This window comes from Vigna radiata, chromosome 6, assembly GCF_000741045.1.
Source record: "Vigna radiata var. radiata cultivar VC1973A chromosome 6, Vradiata_ver6, whole genome shotgun sequence".
Taxonomy (NCBI): Eukaryota; Viridiplantae; Streptophyta; class Magnoliopsida; order Fabales; family Fabaceae; genus Vigna; species Vigna radiata.
This window is the reverse complement of record NC_028356.1, coordinates 433,467-454,840: the sequence shown is the minus strand read 5'-3', so window position 1 is coordinate 454,840 and position 21,374 is coordinate 433,467. Positions and strand designations below refer to the sequence as shown.

Below are 21,374 nucleotides of genomic sequence, written 5' to 3'. Positions count from 1 at the left end.
CTCCTAGACTTCAAGAATGAGCTTAAACGTAATGGAACCATAAACTTCTTTATCAGCCTCCAAAGTTGACACCAATTGGTCTTCTCGTGTACTTAGACAATGTATGAGAGGTTGACTGTTTATATATTCGGTCTCTAAGCTCCAAAACATAGAATAATGTCTATTTCACCTTTCGATAAATGATAAAATACCAACCAATATCCTGTTCTATTCAGTTGCCATTAAACATGACATTAAAGAATGAACCTAAACCACTGCACCAACACTCACATTTTAGCGTATGGAATAACTTTAGCTATAGCTATATTCAACTACCAAATTTCTGCAATGCACTTCTAAATTTGCAACAAGAAAGGAGATTGAAGGACTAGTAGGTACAAAACAAGAATTACATCTGAATGACTGAGTATGCTCAACAATATATTAGAATTTTAGATACATGTGTACGAAAATGTAAATCTTATTTAACTCTAACAATAATGGTATACAAGTTTGATATCCAATGTAGTATTAATTGTAATTTGCATATTTAGTCAAACTGCCCAAAGACAATGAGAGAGCTAGAAGAAGAGTAAAGTGAAGGTTAGAGTAGAGATAGGAATTATAATCCCACAATATATCTGTCAAGCCTATGTCATAGTCAAATATTTATACTCTTCTGTAACCATCTGCAGCTTCAAAAATATTGCAAATTTAGCTTTGGACCGGTTCTGCATCAGCTGCTGGTTGCTTATTAAATTCGCTTTCTGTACTGGGGGTATCTTGAATGGCAACCTTGTTAAGGCAATCCTTAGTTCCTTCTGATAAAGGTTTTACCTCACCTTTCAGCTGTTCATTGGATCTACACGGAACTCCAGAACTAGAATGGCATATAACATCATTGCTGACAGAATCGTCTTTAGTACCTGAGTTATCTTTTTGATGTTGCTCACTTAATTTAATTTTAGGACCCTCATTAGAAAGACTGCTCACGCCAAACTCCACAATATCACCGACCTTTGACTTAGTAGTTGACTTTCCATTTAGTTGCTCTGTTAATTTGCTTGCTGAGCCCAAGCCAGTTTGTTCCCCTCTATTAACAGCAGTATCTTCAGATTTGGTTCCTGCCTTGCCATTCATGGTCGTTGTGTGAGTATTTGTAGCTGCATTATGAGTGACAGTCCTTCCAGGGGGGAGTTCATGATCATGTTGTCCCTCATAGGTAGTTATTACAATTTTTGAATCATGAGAGGCCCTTTCCACATGCTTTTTGACAGGGCATCCAGGATTTGAGCATCGATAGTAACTTCTGCAGTAGAGAGAAAATCCAATCACATTAAATTAAAACATGTGAATGATGTGTCCATGTATAAAACTCAGAGCACAGAAGAATAGAGAGAGCACTTAAACATCTAAAACCCTTGTAAACAGAACGAGAAGAGGTAACTTGACAAGTTTAACCAGCTGGAGAAGAGGATGCAGTTAGACTTAAAGAGTGGTATTCCCAATATACTAATTCATAATAGGAGCTGCATTGATACAATTTCCATTGCTTTCATTTTATGCTAAAGAAACACGATACTTGTTAGAAAATTGTTCATCTATGTTCAAACATTCTTGCTTGCATTTCAAAACCAGGTTAGGACTGCTAAATCATGTTTAAAACCATAATATTGAGACTACTAGTTCTGTGGACTTGAAATTAAAATCCTACAAAAAGTGCATGTGGAACATACTTTGGAAATAATATAGAAGAAAATACTATAACCACTTCCTGTTGCTTTCAAGCAGGCAAAGAATATCTCAAAGAGAGCATTACACTGGAAGCTAATGAAATTAATTGGTGGCGACAAGGTTTCAGGCTAGCTCATCCAAGGCAAAATGAGATACTGTGGATCAATATAAGACACATTCTAACCCTTACAATAGCAGAAAATACGACTGAATTTGAAATGAAAATTTAACATGTACCTTGGGTTTGCATTCCCTTTAACTAGCTTCTGCCCATATTTGCGCCAGCGATACCCATCATTTACCAAATCAACCTCACTTGAAGTCTGAACAACAACACGAGGTTCACGAGTTGACATGGTAATTCCAGTGGCATCAACATTACTATTGTCTTTCTTCCTGCATGATACCAATTTGGCATTAAAGGTTAGTCATGCATGTATATCAACACATTTTAAGACACAGTGATAACAACGTACAGTCGCTTTGACTCAGGATCCTCGTTGTCATGAATCTGATTCTTTGCCTTAGACAATTGTAAATGTGCAGCTTTCAACTCATTAACTGGGGACACTTTTGCAGTCGGAAAGGACTGTAAAGGCTTGATCTGTAGAGACGTGCATCCTTGCTCAACGGATGTTTTGTCTTCACGAATGATGTCATAAAATGCATTAAGATCTTTTCTATGAAAGCATATAAACTAAAGTCCTAAGAATGTTTACTGCTCACCTTTCACATTGGCTAACAAGGGTTTGCGTGCTGCTTGTTCAACAACCGGCAAAACACACTCAACTGATACTGTGGAGTTCAATTGGGGCCTAGGATGATTATGCTGTCCGATAGAAACACAATCTGTGATGTTCCCATTATTAGACTGCTGCAATTGCTTTTTTGCCTGGCAGTTTGGATATGTACACTTGTAATAGCTCCTTATAAATTCATTCCCCTTGACATGTTTCTGACCATATTTTCGCCAGTTATAGCCATCTTTAGATACCTTTTCACGTATTATTGAGGGACTTTCCTGACTGGATTGCAATGGAGGCAATTCATTCAAAAGAGTATCAGGGCTCTGCAAATGTTTCTCAGGTGGTAATGAGCATGTGCTTCCTTCTTGATCTGATTCCAGGGCACAAGCAGTAGCATCGGAGTCCTTCCCTTCTTCATTTTTAGCTACAGCAGAAGGAATACTTGTGGCTCCCTCTGGTTTGGACAGATCATTTTTAGTATCATGACCTTGAGACAATGTAACATCACTATCAGGACTCGCTCTATGCTGCAATTTATCATAAGGGGTATTTTGATCTTCACTTTTTTCTGAAGAAACCATGTGAACCTGTTTCTGATAAATCAGAAGGAAATAGGTCTAGTTTCACTAACTGCTTCCATGAATGTCTTGAATGATGGCTAAGCAATGTGCGCTTGTGGCTGTTCAGACCTGACACATTAGAAAAGCTATAAGAAAAAGTACAAACTTAGGTTCAAGTCCCATGTGACAGAAATATCAGTAATAGCTACAGCATGAACAGTGGGTAGGGAAATTTGCTGTTTCATCCGAGGTTCCTTCGTTGAACTCTTTATCAGTAATGCTAATGTCAACCCTGTTCTAAGGCAAAAAATGCAGAAAGTTTTCGTTGGAAAAGAAAAAAAAAATAAAATCCCTCACTTATTGTTTTTCCCAGGTAATGATTAACAATTTCTTTTTCTAATAAAAACTCCCTCTTTCTACTTTTACTTGCTAAACAGCCGATGCTAAAAAAACCCAACTTTCATTAGTAGAAGCAGCAGCAATATGAAACTCACTTTAAACATGCGAAATCATTCATTCACCCATGACAAACCAAATATTATATCTAAATATTCCAAATCGGAGTCTTAACATCATAGATGCACATACAAACACACACGCATAATTAAAGCCATACTAATTTCCAATTCACAGAAGCTCAAATCTCATGCAAAAATTTAATTTCCAGGACCCACTTCGAGATCATACCATACTCTACTGAATTATCAGTTAAACAATCCAATTGCAAACAAAACATTTAGAGATAAGTTATTCTTTATTATTTATTCCGTTTCTGAAATTAACCCAGAGAAGGAAATCAGTGGAAAGAGAGCAGAGCGAGGATTAATCCATTTGCTGGAGTCCCAAAAAAAAAAAAGGGTATTCTACCTTCTCTGGAAACATCCCTTAACCCAGAAAAAAGTCCCACATCGGTTTTTGTAGCTTGAGATTAAAAAAGGGGTGAATAGAAAAGGAAGAAATTGGGTTGTGGGGACTATAAAGAGAAAGATTGCACGTGGGAAGAGAAGAGAAGACTTACCCGGAAAAGAAGAGGAATCTCGAAATTGGAGAAGAAGGAGTTGAGTTGAGTAAACAAGTGTTTATTTGTTGCAGAGCAGAAGAAAACGTTGTGGGTTTGGGTGGAAGGAAGCAATGCAATGGGAGTGAGTCCAATGTAACATCCTTATTTAATTGACCCAAAAAACAAGGCAAAAGGTAACAAAAGTCCACTCTCTCTCTCTCTCTGCTGTTATTAATTTTAAAGTGACACGCTGACATACACACACATAGAATATGCTTTTCTGTGCTTTCATTTCATTTGTCAAGTCTTCAATCCAACGGTTCTTGTTCTCCTTCTCTCTCCCAAACCGCACCACAACACTCTCTTCTGGGCTACATTCACCATTTGGGCCTCTTTTATTAATTGCACCCCCATTTTTCTTTCATTTAAAAAAGAAGGTTAAATAGTAAGAATGCTTCAAAAATTACCTCCTTATATACATAGCTCTTTTTACATTGAAAAATGTACTTTTGATAACCTATTTTATGTTCTTAGCATTTGGAAAAGGACTTTTCAGAACATATCTTATATTTTTAACATCTCATAAAAGAACTTTCTAAACAGGTGAAACAAGAAAGGAAAAATAAGAATAATTATGTCATGTGAAAGAATTAAAATAGGGTGCATTTAGAGAAAAAAAGTGTAAATAGTAAGAATCTAAAACACTTTTAAGGCTCTCTTTTTTCATTGCTACTAATTGCATTTTAAAATAAATAAATAAAGACTAAAATATCCTTCTCACTACATTACGTCACTATTTACACTTCTTGGATCTACATTCTCCATTACAATCTTCAAGAAAAAGAGTTCATTTAAAAAAAAAAACTCGTTTCAAAAAATATTATTTATGTTCTAAAAGAAATTGTTTTGAAAATTTAATTCAATGATTATTTTTTGGAATACAACTCATAAATTTCATATATTCTGAAAAGGTCATTTTAAAAAATATAATATATATTTAAAAAAGTTTGATCTGAATATTTTATTTTCAAAAAATCATTCCATAATCCATTTTGTTGTTCGTGAAAACTTCTTTTAAAAATGATGTTCTAGAAATTTTGTTCTGAAATATTGTTTCATAAATTTCAGAAAGATTATTCGAAAATGGAATTTAAAACTCATGAGAGTGCAATTAGAAATTATGGGAGTATAAGAAGAAAAATTCTACTATTTATGGTTTTTGTTAACTCTTTTTGTTGTAAGTCATTCCTGTGTAATCTTTTATCTAATTATATTTCATTTTTCTTTTGTAGTTGATATTTTCTTGTAAATAATTAAATAATCATTTCATATTATAAATTAATTTTTATTCATAAAATTGGCGTAATTATATTAAGTATCCTTCCTCATTAGTTACCCGCGTATTAATTATAGAAGTTAGATAATAATGTGTGATTATGTTAATTTCATTTTAAAAATAAAATTTATGAAGTTACTCCTTTTTAATCCTGGTAACAACAATAAAAGAGTTATTGGAAATATTAAAACTCTAATTAATTAATAACATTTTTTTTATTGTATTCGGAGTAGGAGAAAAACGTTATATAATCCCACAATCTATTTCACTGTCAAAATCTTATTCAAATTTCTTTTAGTAATATTTAAATATCTTCTATTTATGTTAAGAATATCTACCAATAACATAACAAAATCTTTTATCTACTGAAATCATTCGCCAGTTTTTTAAAATGAAATTAAAGATAATTTATATGCCAATTTATACTTTTATTGTACAAAAATCTTACACAACCTAGATTTAGTTGTACTTTATACTATTTAACTTTGATATTTATTATAATTTTGTTAGTGATTTTTTATTATTATTGTACCATAAAGTTTAATAAATTAATTGCATGTTGGCAAATAATTTAGATAACAAAAGATATAATATATTTATATTATGATAAATATAAATTTGGATATCAAAATCAATTTAAATTTATTTATGACAAAGATTAAAAGTAAGATTTTTATTGTGAAGATCGAAAAGATAAAGATTGATTGATGTGTTCATAATCGAAAAACACGGTTTGGGAAATTTGATAAGTTATATAGATTCGTCTGTGTATTGAACCAGAAAATCATCTTCTACCCAATACCGTCAAATCCTAACCCTAAAAGCTTCAACTTTTGAACTTGCAATCCCAAATTCCTTCAATCAATCGCTGTTTTACCCTCAGCAAAATGCTTCAATCCCCAGGACACTCGCCGCTCCACTTGTCGTCGCCTTCTCCTTCGCAGGTGTCGGTGCAAAACCCTAATGATTCAACATCCTTGTCGTCGTCGAGTGCGAAGAACTCTAGGGTTCTGGACGAGGACACTTACGTGGAGGCGTTGGAGAAGATCATCGAGCGCGATTACTTCCCCGACATCTCGAAGCTCCGCGACCGCCTCGACTGGCTCGAAGCCATTAAAACCGGCGACCCCGTCGTCATTCGCGAGGCTCAATTGAAGATCCTCGAGCGCCGCGCTGGCGCATCAAAGGTAACCAATCCCAACGATACTTCTAGAACCGCCTCCCACACACCCGGTTCCACCTTCGTTAGAAATTTCACACCTTTGGATGAATTTGACGGAAAGCCCCCACAAACGCCTGGTTTAATCCCGGAGGTTAAAGAGGGGGAGAATAATGACGGTGGAGTTGATACTTCGCTTGGTCTCGATCAATTTCTTAGGAGGTATACCAGTGAGGACAATCATAGCTTTTCCAAGATTTTAGAGAAAGTGAATAGGAAGAGGAAAGAGAAGTTTGGGTATTTGAACGAGGATGTGAAGGGAATTGAGGATGTGAAGAGGGATAGAATTACCGATGGATATGGAACCTCTTATCAGCCTCCGAGTACCCTTGAAGGGTGGAATTACACTGCCAAGAATTTGTTGATGTATCATCCCGCTGATCGGGGTGAGGTTCCCCTGACTGAGGAGGAGATGGCTGTTAGAATTAAAGCTGCCACGAAAGAGATCAATCGTGGGAACACTAGGTTTCATGGTAAAATGATGGATTCTAGGCCGAAAGATGATGGAACTGTGGAGGTGCTTTATACGCCTGTTGCTGGTGCTACACCGGCCCCTATGTCTCTCAGAGATGGGGATAGGTTACAGAAGTATGATTTAGAGGATTTGAGGAAGACTCCGAATCCATTTTATTTGGAATCTGAGAAGAAAGCTGATAATGGTTATAGCTATGTTAAGACACCATCCCCTGCACCTGGTGTAGATGAATCCCCCTTTATCACTTGGGGAGAAATTGAGGGGACTCCATTGAGGTTGGACCAGGAGGATACACCGCTTGATATTGGCGGTAGTGCTGATGGACCTCATTACAAGATTCCTTCTGCGCCGGTGCGAGATGCTAAGGCACACGCTCTTTCCAGGGAGGCTGCACGGAAGCTCAGGGAAAGGTCAAAGATGTTTCATAAGCCCCCATTGGCATCACGGGTTAGAGGCGGGAGTGCTAGCCCAAGCATGCGTATGCTGTCTCCTGCTGCACAGAAGTTTGTAAGGAATGCATTTGCCAAGTCCTCGTCTTCCGTTGATGAAACGCTTCGAGCAAGTTACCGTGGTTCTACTCCTGCTTTGTCTACTCCTAGAACTGTTGGTAGAAGTGTGTCAAGGGTTGGTAGAGATGGGAGCACGGTTTCCATGTCTCCATCTGTTAGAGAAGACTCCAATCCTCCATTGTGATATGTTGTAAAATTTTAAAATTATGATGAAATGACCGTGCTCTAGATGTCCCTCCTCCCCCTTGATAATGTGTTTAAATTTTACTCTTGTATACATTTGGAGAGAAAGAACAATCTGAGAATAATCTAGACGTTGCATACTGAATTTTGTAACCTCAGCTTCATTGTTTATTCTTTTAGTAAGTAGCCTTACTCTTCGATTACTAGTTTTCTATGTGAAAAATCTTCTGGGTAAAAGTTCTTCAGAAGGCATCGCATATATTAGATTAACTACGAAGTTACTATTGACTTTTTTGTTTATTTGATTGATTTCGTTCTTTTTGAATAACATCTTCACGTCTCTTCTTTTCTTAAAGTAGTTTTTTTTTTTTTTTTTTTTTTTTTTTTTTTTTTTTTTTCTGGTTTCACCATGCATCTGTGCAGTTGCCGGTCATGTAGCCAAATCTCACATGAAACTGATGAACTGATGTAAATGGCAGTTTGATAAGTATTTTTATGGTATGACCCTTTAGAGTAATCATCAGATGATGGTTATTATCGTACAAGACTTGAGCTTGTGTATGATGAATGTGCAATGTACAAATCTCTTTTCAGTTCTTCAATTTGATTTACTTCCTAAATAAATAAAAACAACCAATCGCACCAAAGAAAGCCATTGACTGTGAGAGGCCTGGGTGTGTTACATTTATCAAATGACCATTGATAAAGTCAGTTGCTTGTTCATCCATCTTTTCAGTAATTTGTTCGTCACTCACTAAGTTGATAATTCTGTCAAAAAATTACATTGATGAGCATTTTTGTCAATTGATCCTTAATAAACTGTACGGATGAACCAACGGTATTTTGCCAGCAGATTATATGAATGTATAACGAAAAATGTGATGGTTATTGTACTTTGAGGGTGCGTAGACTTTCAAAAAGTATAATCAAACCTCAAGAAACTTCCAAGACTATAACTTTGCTCTATAGAAAGAACAAGAAATCCAATGGATCTAAACACTTCAGATCAACGTTGATTCAACTTTTAAGCTAATTGACCCCATTTTTTTTCATAACTCGTGAAAAAAAAAAGATGCTTACAGCAGTAGATACTGTACACTTTGCAGACGGTGAGTGGTATTTGAAAACAGATAATTTGGAAGAATCGTGAGGTAATGATGTTTGGAAACAGATTGGAAGAGCGAGATAATGAAGTAGTGTTGGTAATTTGTAGGTGCAATTGAACACGGGCTTCGTCTGAAACTTTAGCTGTGAGTGCAGTGTTCCACATTCTTCTCGTGAATGTAAGAAAACACCTTCAGAATCCCGATGCAGTGATTCTCTTGATTACGATTTTGTGTCATGGAAAGGGGATTGTGTTTGTGTACCTCTACATTTGCCACCTCATCCATTAATTTCCACTTCTAACAAATTCCACCACTATCGATTCTCGGCTATTTAATCTCTACACTTCCATTCAGGGTTTCAATTTGAGGTTCCACATTCTCAATTCTCCTACCGCTACCTGTTAAGGTAACCTTTCCAATTTGCGCTTAAAATCACTATTCTACTTTAATTTCCATGCATTGCAGTAACAGAAATTGTACAATCCAAGAAATATAGAATATATGTAAGGTAGCTGATGTAATGAAGTAGGGTTGTTGAAAATTATTGAAGCAATGGTGTAATGATTCACTTTCAATTTGTTTGGTTTAGTGTAGGAGAGAGATTGAAAATGCCTGCAGAGAAGTCGAACAGTTGCGACAGCGAAGTGGAGGCGTTCGTGGAGGTTGATCCGACGGGAAGGTTTGGGCGTTACAACGATCTTCTCGGTTGTGGTGCTGTGAAGAAGGTTTACAGAGCTTTTGATCAAGAGGAAGGAATTGAGGTGGCGTGGAATCAGGTTCGGCTCAGGAATTTCAGCGAAGACCCTGTTCTCATCAATCGCCTTCATTCTGAGGTTGAGTTGCTCAGAACCCTCAGCAACAAGTACATCATCGTCTGTTACAGTGTGTGGAAGGATGAGGAACGCCACAACATCAATTTCATCACTGAGATTTGCACTTCCGGGAACCTCAGGGATTACCGCAAGAAGCACCGCCATGTCTCCATTAAGGCTTTCAAGAAGTGGTCCAAACAGGTCCTTGAGGGGTTGGAATATCTTCATACTCATGATCCATGCATCATTCACAGGGATCTCAATTGCAGCAACATCTTTGTTAACGGCAACATTGGCCAGGTTACTTGCTTTTGCTTATTATTCGTTCTCATGCTATTGAAATCATATCAACAAATGAATCACAGTCATGCCAAACTTAAATGCAGTTCATCTTGGTGCGAAATTGATTACTAGAAAGTAACTTTTGAAACTACAACGTGAGAATAAAAGTGAAAAGATCCTTGGTTTTTCATCTTGGCTTTTTGTAGGTGAAAATTGGTGATCTTGGATTGGCTGCAATAGTGGGAAGGAACCATGCTGCTCATTCAATTTTAGGAACACCTGAATACATGGCACCGGAGCTGTATGAGGAAGATTACACTGAGATGGTGGACATATACTCCTTCGGAATGTGTTTGCTTGAAATGGTTACAATGGAGATACCCTACAGCGAATGTGACAGTGTGGCGAAGATCTACAAAAAGGTCACTAAGGGAATTAAGCCTCAGGCTTTTAGCAAAGTCACAGAGCCAGAGGTGAAGGAATTCATTGAGAAATGCATAGCACAGCCAAGAGCAAGACCTTCAGCCACAGATCTCCTTAAGGATCCTTTCTTTTATGAACTCAACAATGATGAAGAATCGACGCCATTAAATTGATATTGTTTGACCCTTTTGTCCAATTCAACAACTTTTCACTTCCAATCAAAGTATGTTCGTATTACATACTGATAGCTGGTTAGTAGATGATGCATTTCCGCTCCAGTTTCACTGTATCTGTATTGTACAGACTGAAAGTGCCAATCGACCCAGTTGTAGCTTTTTCAGTGGATTCCCTTATTTGTTTCTGCCATATTCTGTTTTATTTGCTTCAACACTGAAATCGTTAGAACGTCAAGCTCATTTGGATCATAAGCAGACAATTATCAAATTTATATGCTTTGTCTCACACTAGCAGGATTGAAAGCCGAATCTCTTATTTCTTCAACTATAGATTGTTTGATTTGAATTTCAGACTGAAAATTGAAAATTCATCTTAATCAAACTCTTTTTTTGCTATGTTCAAATATAATATTATATGTTTATAGTTAATCATAACAATTTTATTGTATGCTATGTATATTATATTTATACTTATAAATATATAGTAATTTGTGCTGTAGTGGTAAGATTATGTCTTTTTTTTATATACAAGAAAATTAAAATGATGAAAGTGATAATAACTCTGATAATTTATAATAAGTCTCTTTATATGATAACTTTTGAAGGTTGAAAATTTTAATCAACAACTTGTAAAATAAAAATCTAATCTAATTTAAATCACAAAATTATTAGTTTTTTGTTTTAAATTAAAACTCAATCAAATCAATTGGTATATAATTTGAAAATTATTTTTGACTTCTGAATTCAAAAATTTAAATATTTTTTTTTAAAAAATGACTTTCAGATTGTATATAATCAAGAAAAGGCAAAAGTGTAATTATCTTTATATAGGATTGTTGGAGAGAATTTTCTGGAGGTGTAAGAAAAAACCATCTCTGATATATCGTTGGTCCATTGAGAAAAGGAGGGATGGGCATGCAACCTTAGCCCATCCCACTAGAGGTTAGCTCGTTAGAAGCATATTAATAATCATTTTCCTATTTAATTATGCAAAAGTTAAGTCTTTAATTATGTACAAAGTTAAGTTTATTATTAATAATTGTAGAAGATTAATGTATCTAAGTAAAATAATTAATAGAATTATAATTATATATATATATATATATATATATATTAAATTATCTTTGTTATAATTAATAATTGAAACTTAATTTTGTAAGTATAAATAATTTAAATTATAATACTATTATTATATATTTGTATTTTTGAAATAATATATAAAAATAATTAACACGTCAAAGTGAATTAGTAAATTAGAAATATCAACTCAATTAACAAAATCGTAGAAGATTAACATTTAATATATTTTATAGATTTGTTATTTCTTAGGTATCAGAAGTATAGACATACAAAAATACACACTTATGTTAAGAGAAATGTTAATGTGGTTTTATTTTGGCTTGATCTAACATAAACATACCCAATATAACTTGAGATTCGTCTAACTTCATTTAGTTTGATATATATCCATATTAACTTAATCAATGTAGTTTCGGCTCAACTAAGCACAACATGTTTTTAATCAACCTTTGTTTGATGAGACTTAACCTAATCTCGACTTGATATACTTGACTTGGTCAGACTCATCCTTGTTCATATTAACCTAAAACTAACTCAAATAAACTTGGTCCCTGTTGAACTTGATTTAACCCATACAAGGTTTGACTTGATCAATACGAATCTAACCAACATGTGTCCAACTCAACTTGATTCAACATGAGTTAAGTTTGTCCTAACTTGATCTAACTTGTTGAAAACGGACTCCATATAACCAACATTCAATTTAACCTATCTTGTTCCAACTTTTCATATAATCTACATTAAATTTAGCCTATCTTGTTCCAACTTTCATCTGAGCTAACCTAGAACCATCTCAATTAACTTGAGATGGTGTAATTTGAAATGATACTAGACTTAAAATAAATGTTTTTCATGTGTATAATTTTTTAAAAATATTTTATAATTTTTATTTTAAATAAGTTTTTTATTTTAAAGAAAATCTATTAATGGACCTGCTCATGAAACTTTTGTTTGTATTTTGGTTCCACGGACACATTTTCATATGATTTTGTTTTATGTCCGACCCATATAGTTCGTGGTCAAACCTTGTAGCCTCGACAAATTGACATGCCTTGGTATCATCATATTAGTATCTTGATATTTACCAGCTGCAAAAATGACAGGCAAAACTATATGTGTAAAAATTACAAAGTTATCACCCACATCATACATATAAAAGATCTATATATATAATAAAATCACGTGCAAAAGAGTTGCAAAGGAACAATACTTGAAAATTCCTAAACATAGCTTTCAAATTACAAGAACAGAGGAGAAACAGATAACAGCTATTTATATATATATATATATATATATATATATATATATATATATATATATATATATGTATGTATATATATAATAAAATCACGTGCAAAAGAGTTGCAAAGGAACAATACTTGAAAATTCCTAAACATAGCTTTCAAATTACAAGAACAGAGGAGAAACAGATAACAGCTATTTATATATATATATATATATATATATATATATATATATATATATATATATGTATATGTATGTATATATATGAGAGAGAGGAGAGATGTGGAATATTAATTAAAAATTCCAGTTGTGCATATGTATGAATAACTTTGGTAAATGATTGCTTCATTTCTAAGAAAAAACAAAAATACAACTTCATGAAATTCCTGTGGGATTAGCTTGCCAACCTCTTTGATGTAAGACTTAATTATATTAAAAACACCATAAGAATCACACACATGCAACAACCACTTTTCAATACAAGCCACTCATTAACAAATAGGAAAATGCTCAATAAAATAATTGTATAGTTAACAAATTATGATATAATTTAGATCTTTAACATTTGTTGATTGGAATTTAATTACTAACTTTCTGTATAAGGAAAAAACTTTAATTCTAAACTAATCATATGAAATTGAAAATATATATCCATGGTTGAGAGATTAACTAAACTAATCCATCATCATGTTAACATTAATTCTAACACCCACCCAAGTTGGCAATAATGTATTAGCATTTACAGCTAGTGAGAAATAATACAAAACAAAATCAAATGTATGACTTGCAGCTATGTTGTCAAATTACAATGATGTCGAAATCACACCAACAAAATACACAAGTGATCATCAATGACAACTAAGAGAAATTTTTAACATGGTACAAGTCACAATCTCCTTTAACCTCGTATAACAAAATCAAATAAAGATTTCTTTACTAGTTGAGCATAAGCAATCAATTAATACTCATATACAAACTTCACCAATCTGAACATAAAACAAGCAGTAGAAAACACTACAGCAAAGATATATTGTTAGAATAATGAGTTTATGTCTCATAAATGAAATAATAAAGATATGAATAATTGACACTACACTCTACCTAAAACTTTAAGACAATGAATTAATGCGTATTTCATCTTTATACAATGTTCTATTTTCTCATTTTTATTCAATGTAAAACTTAAACTCACGTTTAAATTCCCAATACGGAAAACCTCAAAAGGTTATTACCGCATGTTTAGTTTAAGCTAAAATATAAAAGAAAGATAGTATACTATGACTACAAACAAAACCCAAAATAATGTGCATTTTGTAAGACATGATGTGGGTTTTGGAAGAGTGTGAAAAGGTATAATATTGGGACGGTTGAAAGCAAGGTAAACCCAAAAACCGAAGCATGCACCCTAATTTTGAGTAGCCGTGCCGTCTTGGGCGTTACCATAGCCACATAAAGGAACCACAAAGCTTGACATGCACTTAATCATCTTCATCCCTTTCCCTTTTTTTAATCCAATCATTTTCTTCCTTATTTATTTCATACCCCTACATTTCTTTTTCCCAATAAACCAATTTGTACCTTCTTTATCAAACCTAAACCAAATCCAACGTAACTTGTGTAAACTGTTTCCTCCATCATTTCCCCAAATGCATCATCAACCTTCAATTAAGTCTTCATCTTGACAAAGACAATCCACCCTCAAAACTTCTACCCTTTTGGATATTCTGTTCATTATGCTAACATAATATCAGATCAAATTACAAAATTCACTGTCTTTTCATACTGATTGCATACCTAGGCAATGCTATTTTAATCAGATAAGTACTATGTTCGGAAAGATAGATTTTTTCTTCTAAATTTCTAACATAGTTACTAGTATCAGAAACTGCCAATTTCATTCAGTTAATCCATGTGCTAAATATTTTATCTGATTTTACTTAATATACCACCCTTGAGTTACTTTATGGTTGTACATACATAAACTTGAAGTGCAAGTTTGTGATGTTAGGATGCATGAAAAGTCACCATATTCTATTCGCCGAGGCCGCCAAGTTGCAGCACGAGAATTCAAGTTTTCAACATTCAAGAACGTTTTTGAAGCCTTAAAATTTGGATTTCTAAGTTCCACTCGTGTGCATGTTGACTTTGACTGCACCAAGCTGAATAATATAGTACATGCTTGCAAGAATGTGTTCGGGACAAACTCCTCAAATCTCACCTCCATTCATCACCACTTTTATTTCCTTAACATCGCTGCTGCTTCAGTTCCTCAACAGATAATTTTCACAGTCAGATGTTTTTTGTGTAGTTTTTGTCAGTAGTAGCACTAACATGGAGGTTGTGAGTCCAAAAGATTGTTCTGTTTCTTCAAGTCCTTTCTCTTCACCTAACATTGGAGCCTTGCTCAAGATCAAGGTCATCACATGGTAAGACATATATTTATATATATACATATCATGGATCATTCCATTTCCACGTGTTGTTATATGTCTGAAGTTTGTCTCATGCACTTTGATTTTTGTCACAGGAGCCAACAGACTGGTTTACCTGTTTCTGTCCGTGTTCGAGTTAAAGATAAGATGTTCAACCTTCATAAAGTAAGTTTGACTGAATTGGAATCCAACAATATTTCACATAGCTAACTGCCTTAGTTATTCATTTGGATGTTGTGTTTGTTGTTACAGTTTCCTTTGACTTCGAAGAGTGGATACTTCAAGAAGCATTTAACCGATGCATCTGAGGTTGAGCTTCCGGAAACATTTCCTGGAGGACCAGAAACCTTTGAGATGATAGCCATGTTCGTTTATGGATCCTCCACATTGATTGACCCTTTTAATGTTGTGGCACTCAGGTGTGCAGCAGAGTTTCTTGAAATGACAGAAGATCATTGTTCGGGCAACCTTTGTGAAAGGTTTGATCTTTATCTGAATCAAGTGGTGTTGCAAAGTTGGGATGACACCCTTATAGCACTTCAGAGGTGCCAGATGCTGCTCCCTTGGTCTGAATATCTGTTAATAGTGAGTCGCTGCATTGAATCTCTTGCCTTCATGGCATGCATGGAAGTGCTTGATCCAGAAAGAAGAAGAGACACCCCAGTTGTGACAGTGGAGGAGTTGGCTTCCCAGGCTTGGAGCTGTGAAATAATGAAGGATGTTGTGAGCCAAGACCTGTGGATGAGGGATCTGATTGCTCTACCCTTTGACTTTTTCAAAAGGGTTATAGGGTCTTTGAGGAAACAAGGAATGAAGGAGAAGTATGTGAGTCCAATCATTGTTTTCTATGCAAATAAGTGGGTGCTCTCTAAAAAAGCACGCCAATTTTGGGAGAGTTCATGTGATGAGATTGGGGAAGGTGGCCTGAATAGCAAACCTTCAGTGATTCTACAAGGTGTTGTTGATCTTCTTCCAGTGGGTGATAAGGCTAGGAAAGTGATTCCAGTGGGGTTTTATTTTGCTTTGCTTTCTAGATCTCTTGAGTTGGGTTTGAGGACTGAAAGCAAGGCTAAGTTACAAGAACAGATTACATCACTTCTGCACTTCTCCCAAGTGGAGGATTTTCTTGTTCCTGAAAGTGGAGCAGAGTTAAAGTCCTCTAGCATGGAGTTGGAGACTATGGAAAGCATAATTTCATCATATGTAGCATCTAACTCAAATGTAAACCATGCCCCAGAAGCTGGCAATTTCAGGGTTGCAGAACTGTGGGATGCATATCTATTCAATGTTGCAGCAGATCCTGATATGGAACCGAAGAGATTCATGGAACTCATTGAAAGGGTGCCACCATCTTATAGACAGAACCATTACCCACTTTACAGAACAACCAACAGCTTTCTCAAGGTAAGCAAGCTTTCAGCATTCTTCAAAAGCTTCTTAAAAAAAAGTGTCATTTGAGTTCAACTACACTGCCTAGTTCATAACACATGCTCTCATACCAATATCACTTTCTGTTTAGGAAAGTTAGTCATAGCTCATTACCATCTTTGGCCAAAAACAAAATGAAATCAACAACAAAGAATAAACAATTTCAGCTTTAACATATTCAGCTTTTTCATTGTAGACACATCCTGGTATATCCGAAGATGATAAGGGAGCAGTGTGCAAATATCTGGACTGTCAAAGGTTATCACAAGAGGCCTGCATTGAAGCTGTTCAAAACGAGTTGATGCCTCTACGTCTAATTGTCCAAGCACTTTTTCTTCAACAATTGAACACACACAAAGCTTTCAAAGAATGCTCAGATTCATTCAGATATGCACATTGTGGAGACATGTCAGGAAGCTTATCTAGTTCTAGGTGTCCATATTCTGCAAGCCAGAATCCAGGAGAGAGTCCATACACTGATAAACCTGAGCTCACTAGCAGGCCCTTGAGCTTCCTGCTGCAGAAAGACAATGTGATGCAGAATTTCAAGTTCTCAACCACTGAATATGAGTCCACAAGCTTCAGGATTCAAAATCTAGAACAAGAACTTATGTCCTTGAAAAGAAGCCTTCAATTGCACAACATTGTAACAAAAGCAGAACCAAATTTGGCCAAAAGCCAGAAGATAAAGCCGTGTGGATTAGAAACTCGATCACTGAGCAAAAGGAGGAACCCAATTGGACAAGCGACTAGTTGCATCAGTTCTGTAAATTTTGCTTCACAAAGAAGGTATGCCAGCAGGTTGCTCAAGATCTTTCACCGCATAACTTTGTTTGGAAGTAGAAAACTGAAGAGAAAACCGGGAACTCCTAGTCAACTGTCCAAGTAAATGTAGCATGTGAACTTTACTGTTGATGTCTTTGAATGTGGATAAGAAAAAGCAATGGAGAATCTGAGTCTCGATTCACTTTTTCCTTTTATCAAATTCCATTGAAAATAACAAGTAAAAAGGAAAAGAGGGTGTGAAAGAAAAACAGCAAAGGAACTGAACAAAGAACGTGCTAAATGCAATTCAATAGGCTACTATACTTCCTTAACATTCATTCAAAGACATATATATATGTATATCATCAAAATCACAAAGGATGAAATTATAGATATTGAACTCCGAAGAGTTGACAAAATGATTGGGGTTCAGTTCAAACGCTTCAGCTTGTCGTATGAGTATAGAACACTCCTGGTTTAACTTGACATGACAGGATCAGGAAGAAACTCTGCCATTATATCTATAAATAAATAAAAATATTGACGTAACTAGACCATGTGAGATTCCACAATATTTGCACTTTCGTTTTGCATGATTTGCATATTGGACAATGACATAGTGATGGTGCTTGACACTGACAGGCATATAGACATCAACCCACTGATCAGTTTTGTCTGTCTTTTTGTCTTCCCCAAAGTAAAGAAAGCACGTTTTCTTCATAATTCATTACTGCCTGTCAACTTAGTTACAGTATCAACAGTGGCATAATGTGAATCACTGATCCAAAGCTTCTCCTCAATTGCTTAATCACACACATGTCAAAACTATTATGTTTAGTTATGTCACCGTGATTGATGTTGGAAAAAATAATTGTAATCTGAGATTTTTCTGCAGAGTCATAGGAAGATTTGGTACCTATTGTGATACAAACAAAAGTATAAAACAAAAGTCTTACCTGAAGAGATGTATACGAATTTATATACATATAAGCAATTTCTATTGGTTAGTCACAGACATTAGAAGTATGAGTGCAACATGAAACGGTGCATTACTGCATTATAACCAAAAAGTTAACAACACCGAACTTCATTCATTGTGTACTTTGAGTTTGTCACATATTTGGCCAAACCAATTTATTAGAGTCCTTTGAGAATTTTCTGTCATTATAAAAATTGGCCTTAATTGTCAATGGATTGGAAGGGTGACCAGTGATGAAATTGTAACTTTTGAAAGAATAATTCCTTTGCAAGGTTCATGATTGAACCGAAAACGCAGGCATCACACAACTAAAAGTTACATTCTGCATTTTTTTTTAGGAAAATGATATTTTAACACTATTTTTTTTACACGATTTTGACACTGCACATGTGTCAAAATGTGATTCGACGATTTCAAATTAAAAAAAGTTGAACCAAGGACATATTTAGAAGAGAAAAACTAAAGATTTTTTTTTAATTTGAAATCGTCCAACCACATTTTGATACGTGTGCAATGTCAAAATGGTGTCGAAAGAATGGTGTTAAAATATGATTTTCCATTTTTTTTAATGCTCTGTACTTTTAAGAGTTTTCTCACTTTAAGGTATTCTCAGTTTCTTTTGTTTCCAATATATTCTTATATTCTCTGCGTTTCTCATCTGCTCTCATGTTTTGTCCACCCTACAAATATCATAATCTCAATTCATGGACAACATTTATTGATATTATAACACATTTTTATGTTTATTTTACTTTCACATACATTATATAAAGATAAAATAATCATAAAAATATAAAATTTTGTATTTTTCTAAAAAAAAATAAGTAAAAATAGTATTAAATTATGTAAAAAATTTAGATATATCAAATTATATGGTTATTCATTATTTTATCAGTGCAAGTCACTATCTTTTGAAAAAAAAAATCTTGCATGCCACACGTCGTTAATTTACCAATATCAAATGAATATTTATCATCTTTTCATCACACTAAAAACAAAATATAATCCGTTCATATTAGAGTAAAGAGTAACACACATTTACATTTATTTCACAATTAAATAATTTTAAAAAAAAACTTTTATACTTTTAATAAAAGAGTATAAAACAAATAAAATAATATTAAATAAATATAAAAAATTTACTTGGATCAAATATGTTTCTGACAACAAAGTCAAGTAGACAATTACATGGGAAAGTTCTTATGAACTTTTCAATTGCCATTGTTGTCACATTTTTCCTGAATGACAAGAACGTTTGCTAATGAAAACAAGGAGATTTAATACATATCTTTTGCTGGCTAATGAGGATAAAAAAAGATATGTAGGTATAACATATCATTTAAATCATCTTAATTTTTTTAAGAGGGGAATTTATTTTTGGGAGAGAGTAACTGAGAGGATTTGATGATAAATTTTGTTCTTATTTATTTGAATAGGTTTAGATGTAAGTGAAAGTGAATTTGGAAGTAAATTTTTTTAATCTGTTTCATAAATTAAATCTTACACTAATTTTCACAAATTTTACTTCCAATCTAATCTCGCTAACCATCAAATTTATTCAAATAAAAAACAAAAAAAAATTACTTTCAAATATCTCAAATTCTTTTAATTATTCTCTCCCAAATCCATAATGAGAAAGATAACAATTTCAGATTAGATTCCTTTTACTGTAGCAAGAAATCATAGTTAAAAAAAAATGTTTTAATCTGTCTGATCTGCTATTATTCATGATGTTTAAGAAGACCACCAACATTTCACTGTATATACATACTATGATCTTTTTACATTACTACCAAATTTTAATTGATGAAAACGTTTCTTTTTTTAGAAATTACCCCCTTTTATTTCACGTAAAATAATTTATTACTTACATGACTACATATAAATGATATGTTATCTCAACATTTCAGACAAACTTGGCGAAAATAAAAATAAAAATTAATAATTATTAAAATAAAAAAGTAACATTAAATTATAATTTATTCAAATAATAAATGATAAATATTTTAATATGGCAGGATTAACCAAGAACATCTTTATTGCTGAGTTATCCAGTATTTATTTACAATATTTCTTCGTTATATTGACAATAAATTAAAAATCATTCGTTATAATAATAAAAATATTTTTAGTTAAAGTGTAATTAATATACTATTATACGAGGTTTTATAAGAATAAATAAATGGGAGATTTTTAAAATGTTATAATGTTATATAGTGCAACAAATGTGTGAACATTAATACAAAATTGCAATATTTATATATAATTTCTTTTAAATTTGAAATGTGCGATAAGACAAAATGGGTTAAACCAATTTTCATTATCATACCCTAAGAAAAAACTAAGATATCATATTATGACGTTAAGATGTCCTAATATCTGAGAAATACAAAAAAAAAAATATTATAAGTTTAAAAAAATTAAGAATTATTTTGTCTCGTAATAAAAGTATATTTTTTTTTGTAAATTTTAATCTAAAAATAATCTTAAATTTTGGTTTAATTAATAGTGTATTATTTTAGTGACATTTCATAAACATTAATCACTCTTAAAGTTAACTAAAATAAATAAATATTGATTTAAATAATTAAGAAAACTAGCCATTTTATTTAACTACTTCTGAATTATTATATAAAGAGATAATTTCCTTGTTTTTATGTCATTGATGATTTTATGTTTTAATGTAACTTATTTTAAGTACCACATTTCCTCTTATGTGTAAAAGATAAGTTATGTATTTATTAAATATCTTTACTTTAAAATAATTAAATAATTCCCAACTTAAAATTAAATGCCATGTATATTTTTAATACAATTTTTATAAATTTATATGCATATATGTATATTAAATTATATTTTTTTAATATTTGTGTTTATTTTCGTTCATGATAAATAAAATAAATAG

The 21,374-nt window shown here is 33.3% G+C and overlaps 4 protein-coding genes across 8 annotated transcripts; 3 read left to right on the top strand and 1 right to left on the bottom strand.

Annotated features, from left to right (window-relative positions):
• Nucleotides 1–395: 395 nt before the first annotated feature.
• LOC106764762 (WRKY transcription factor 1) lies at nt 396–4,173 on the bottom strand. 2 transcript variants are annotated; one of them, XM_014649141.2, is made up of 5 exons: nt 4,038–4,173; nt 2,440–3,148; nt 2,190–2,355; nt 1,951–2,109; nt 396–1,288 (listed from the first exon to the last, which is right to left on the bottom strand). In XM_014649141.2, exons 2-5 carry the CDS (start codon nt 3,038–3,040, stop codon nt 694–696), a joined length of 1,521 nt encoding a protein of 506 aa, XP_014504627.1. In that variant the 5' UTR covers nt 3,041–3,148; nt 4,038–4,173; the 3' UTR covers nt 396–693. The 2 variants fall into 2 exon arrangements, with proteins under 2 accessions (XP_014504627.1, XP_022637482.1); XM_022781761.1 differs by lacking the exon at nt 4,038–4,173 and adding an exon at nt 3,887–3,995.
• On the top strand, nt 4,107–10,865 carry LOC106764196 (probable serine/threonine-protein kinase WNK11). Of its 3 annotated transcripts, none has more exons than XM_022781762.1 (3): nt 4,107–4,213; nt 9,442–9,959; nt 10,148–10,865. In XM_022781762.1, exons 2-3 carry the CDS (start codon nt 9,456–9,458, stop codon nt 10,535–10,537), a joined length of 894 nt encoding a protein of 297 aa, XP_022637483.1. In that variant the 5' UTR covers nt 4,107–4,213; nt 9,442–9,455; the 3' UTR covers nt 10,538–10,865. The 3 variants fall into 3 exon arrangements, with proteins under 3 accessions (XP_022637483.1, XP_014503924.1, XP_014503923.1); XM_014648438.2 differs by lacking the exon at nt 4,107–4,213 and adding an exon at nt 8,160–9,253; XM_014648437.2 differs by lacking the exon at nt 4,107–4,213 and adding an exon at nt 8,160–9,253 and having other exon boundaries at nt 9,437–9,959.
• On the top strand, nt 6,071–8,014 carry LOC106764763 (protein DGCR14). The gene has a single exon (XM_014649142.2). The coding sequence runs from the start codon at nt 6,243–6,245 to the stop codon at nt 7,740–7,742; it is 1,500 nt and encodes a 499-aa protein (XP_014504628.1). The 5' UTR covers nt 6,071–6,242; the 3' UTR covers nt 7,743–8,014.
• Nucleotides 10,866–15,031: 4,166 nt separating the features above from the next.
• Nucleotides 15,032–18,199, top strand: LOC106764448 (BTB/POZ domain-containing protein At5g48130). 2 transcript variants are annotated; one of them, XM_022781759.1, is made up of 4 exons: nt 15,032–15,291; nt 15,393–15,462; nt 15,517–16,701; nt 16,922–18,199. In XM_022781759.1, exons 1-4 carry the CDS (start codon nt 15,197–15,199, stop codon nt 17,612–17,614), a joined length of 2,043 nt encoding a protein of 680 aa, XP_022637480.1. In that variant the 5' UTR covers nt 15,032–15,196; the 3' UTR covers nt 17,615–18,199. The 2 variants fall into 2 exon arrangements, with proteins under 2 accessions (XP_022637480.1, XP_014504218.1); XM_014648732.2 differs by having other exon boundaries at nt 15,033–15,291; nt 15,550–16,701; nt 16,922–18,198.
• The last annotated feature ends 3,175 nt before the right edge of the window (nt 18,200–21,374 follow it).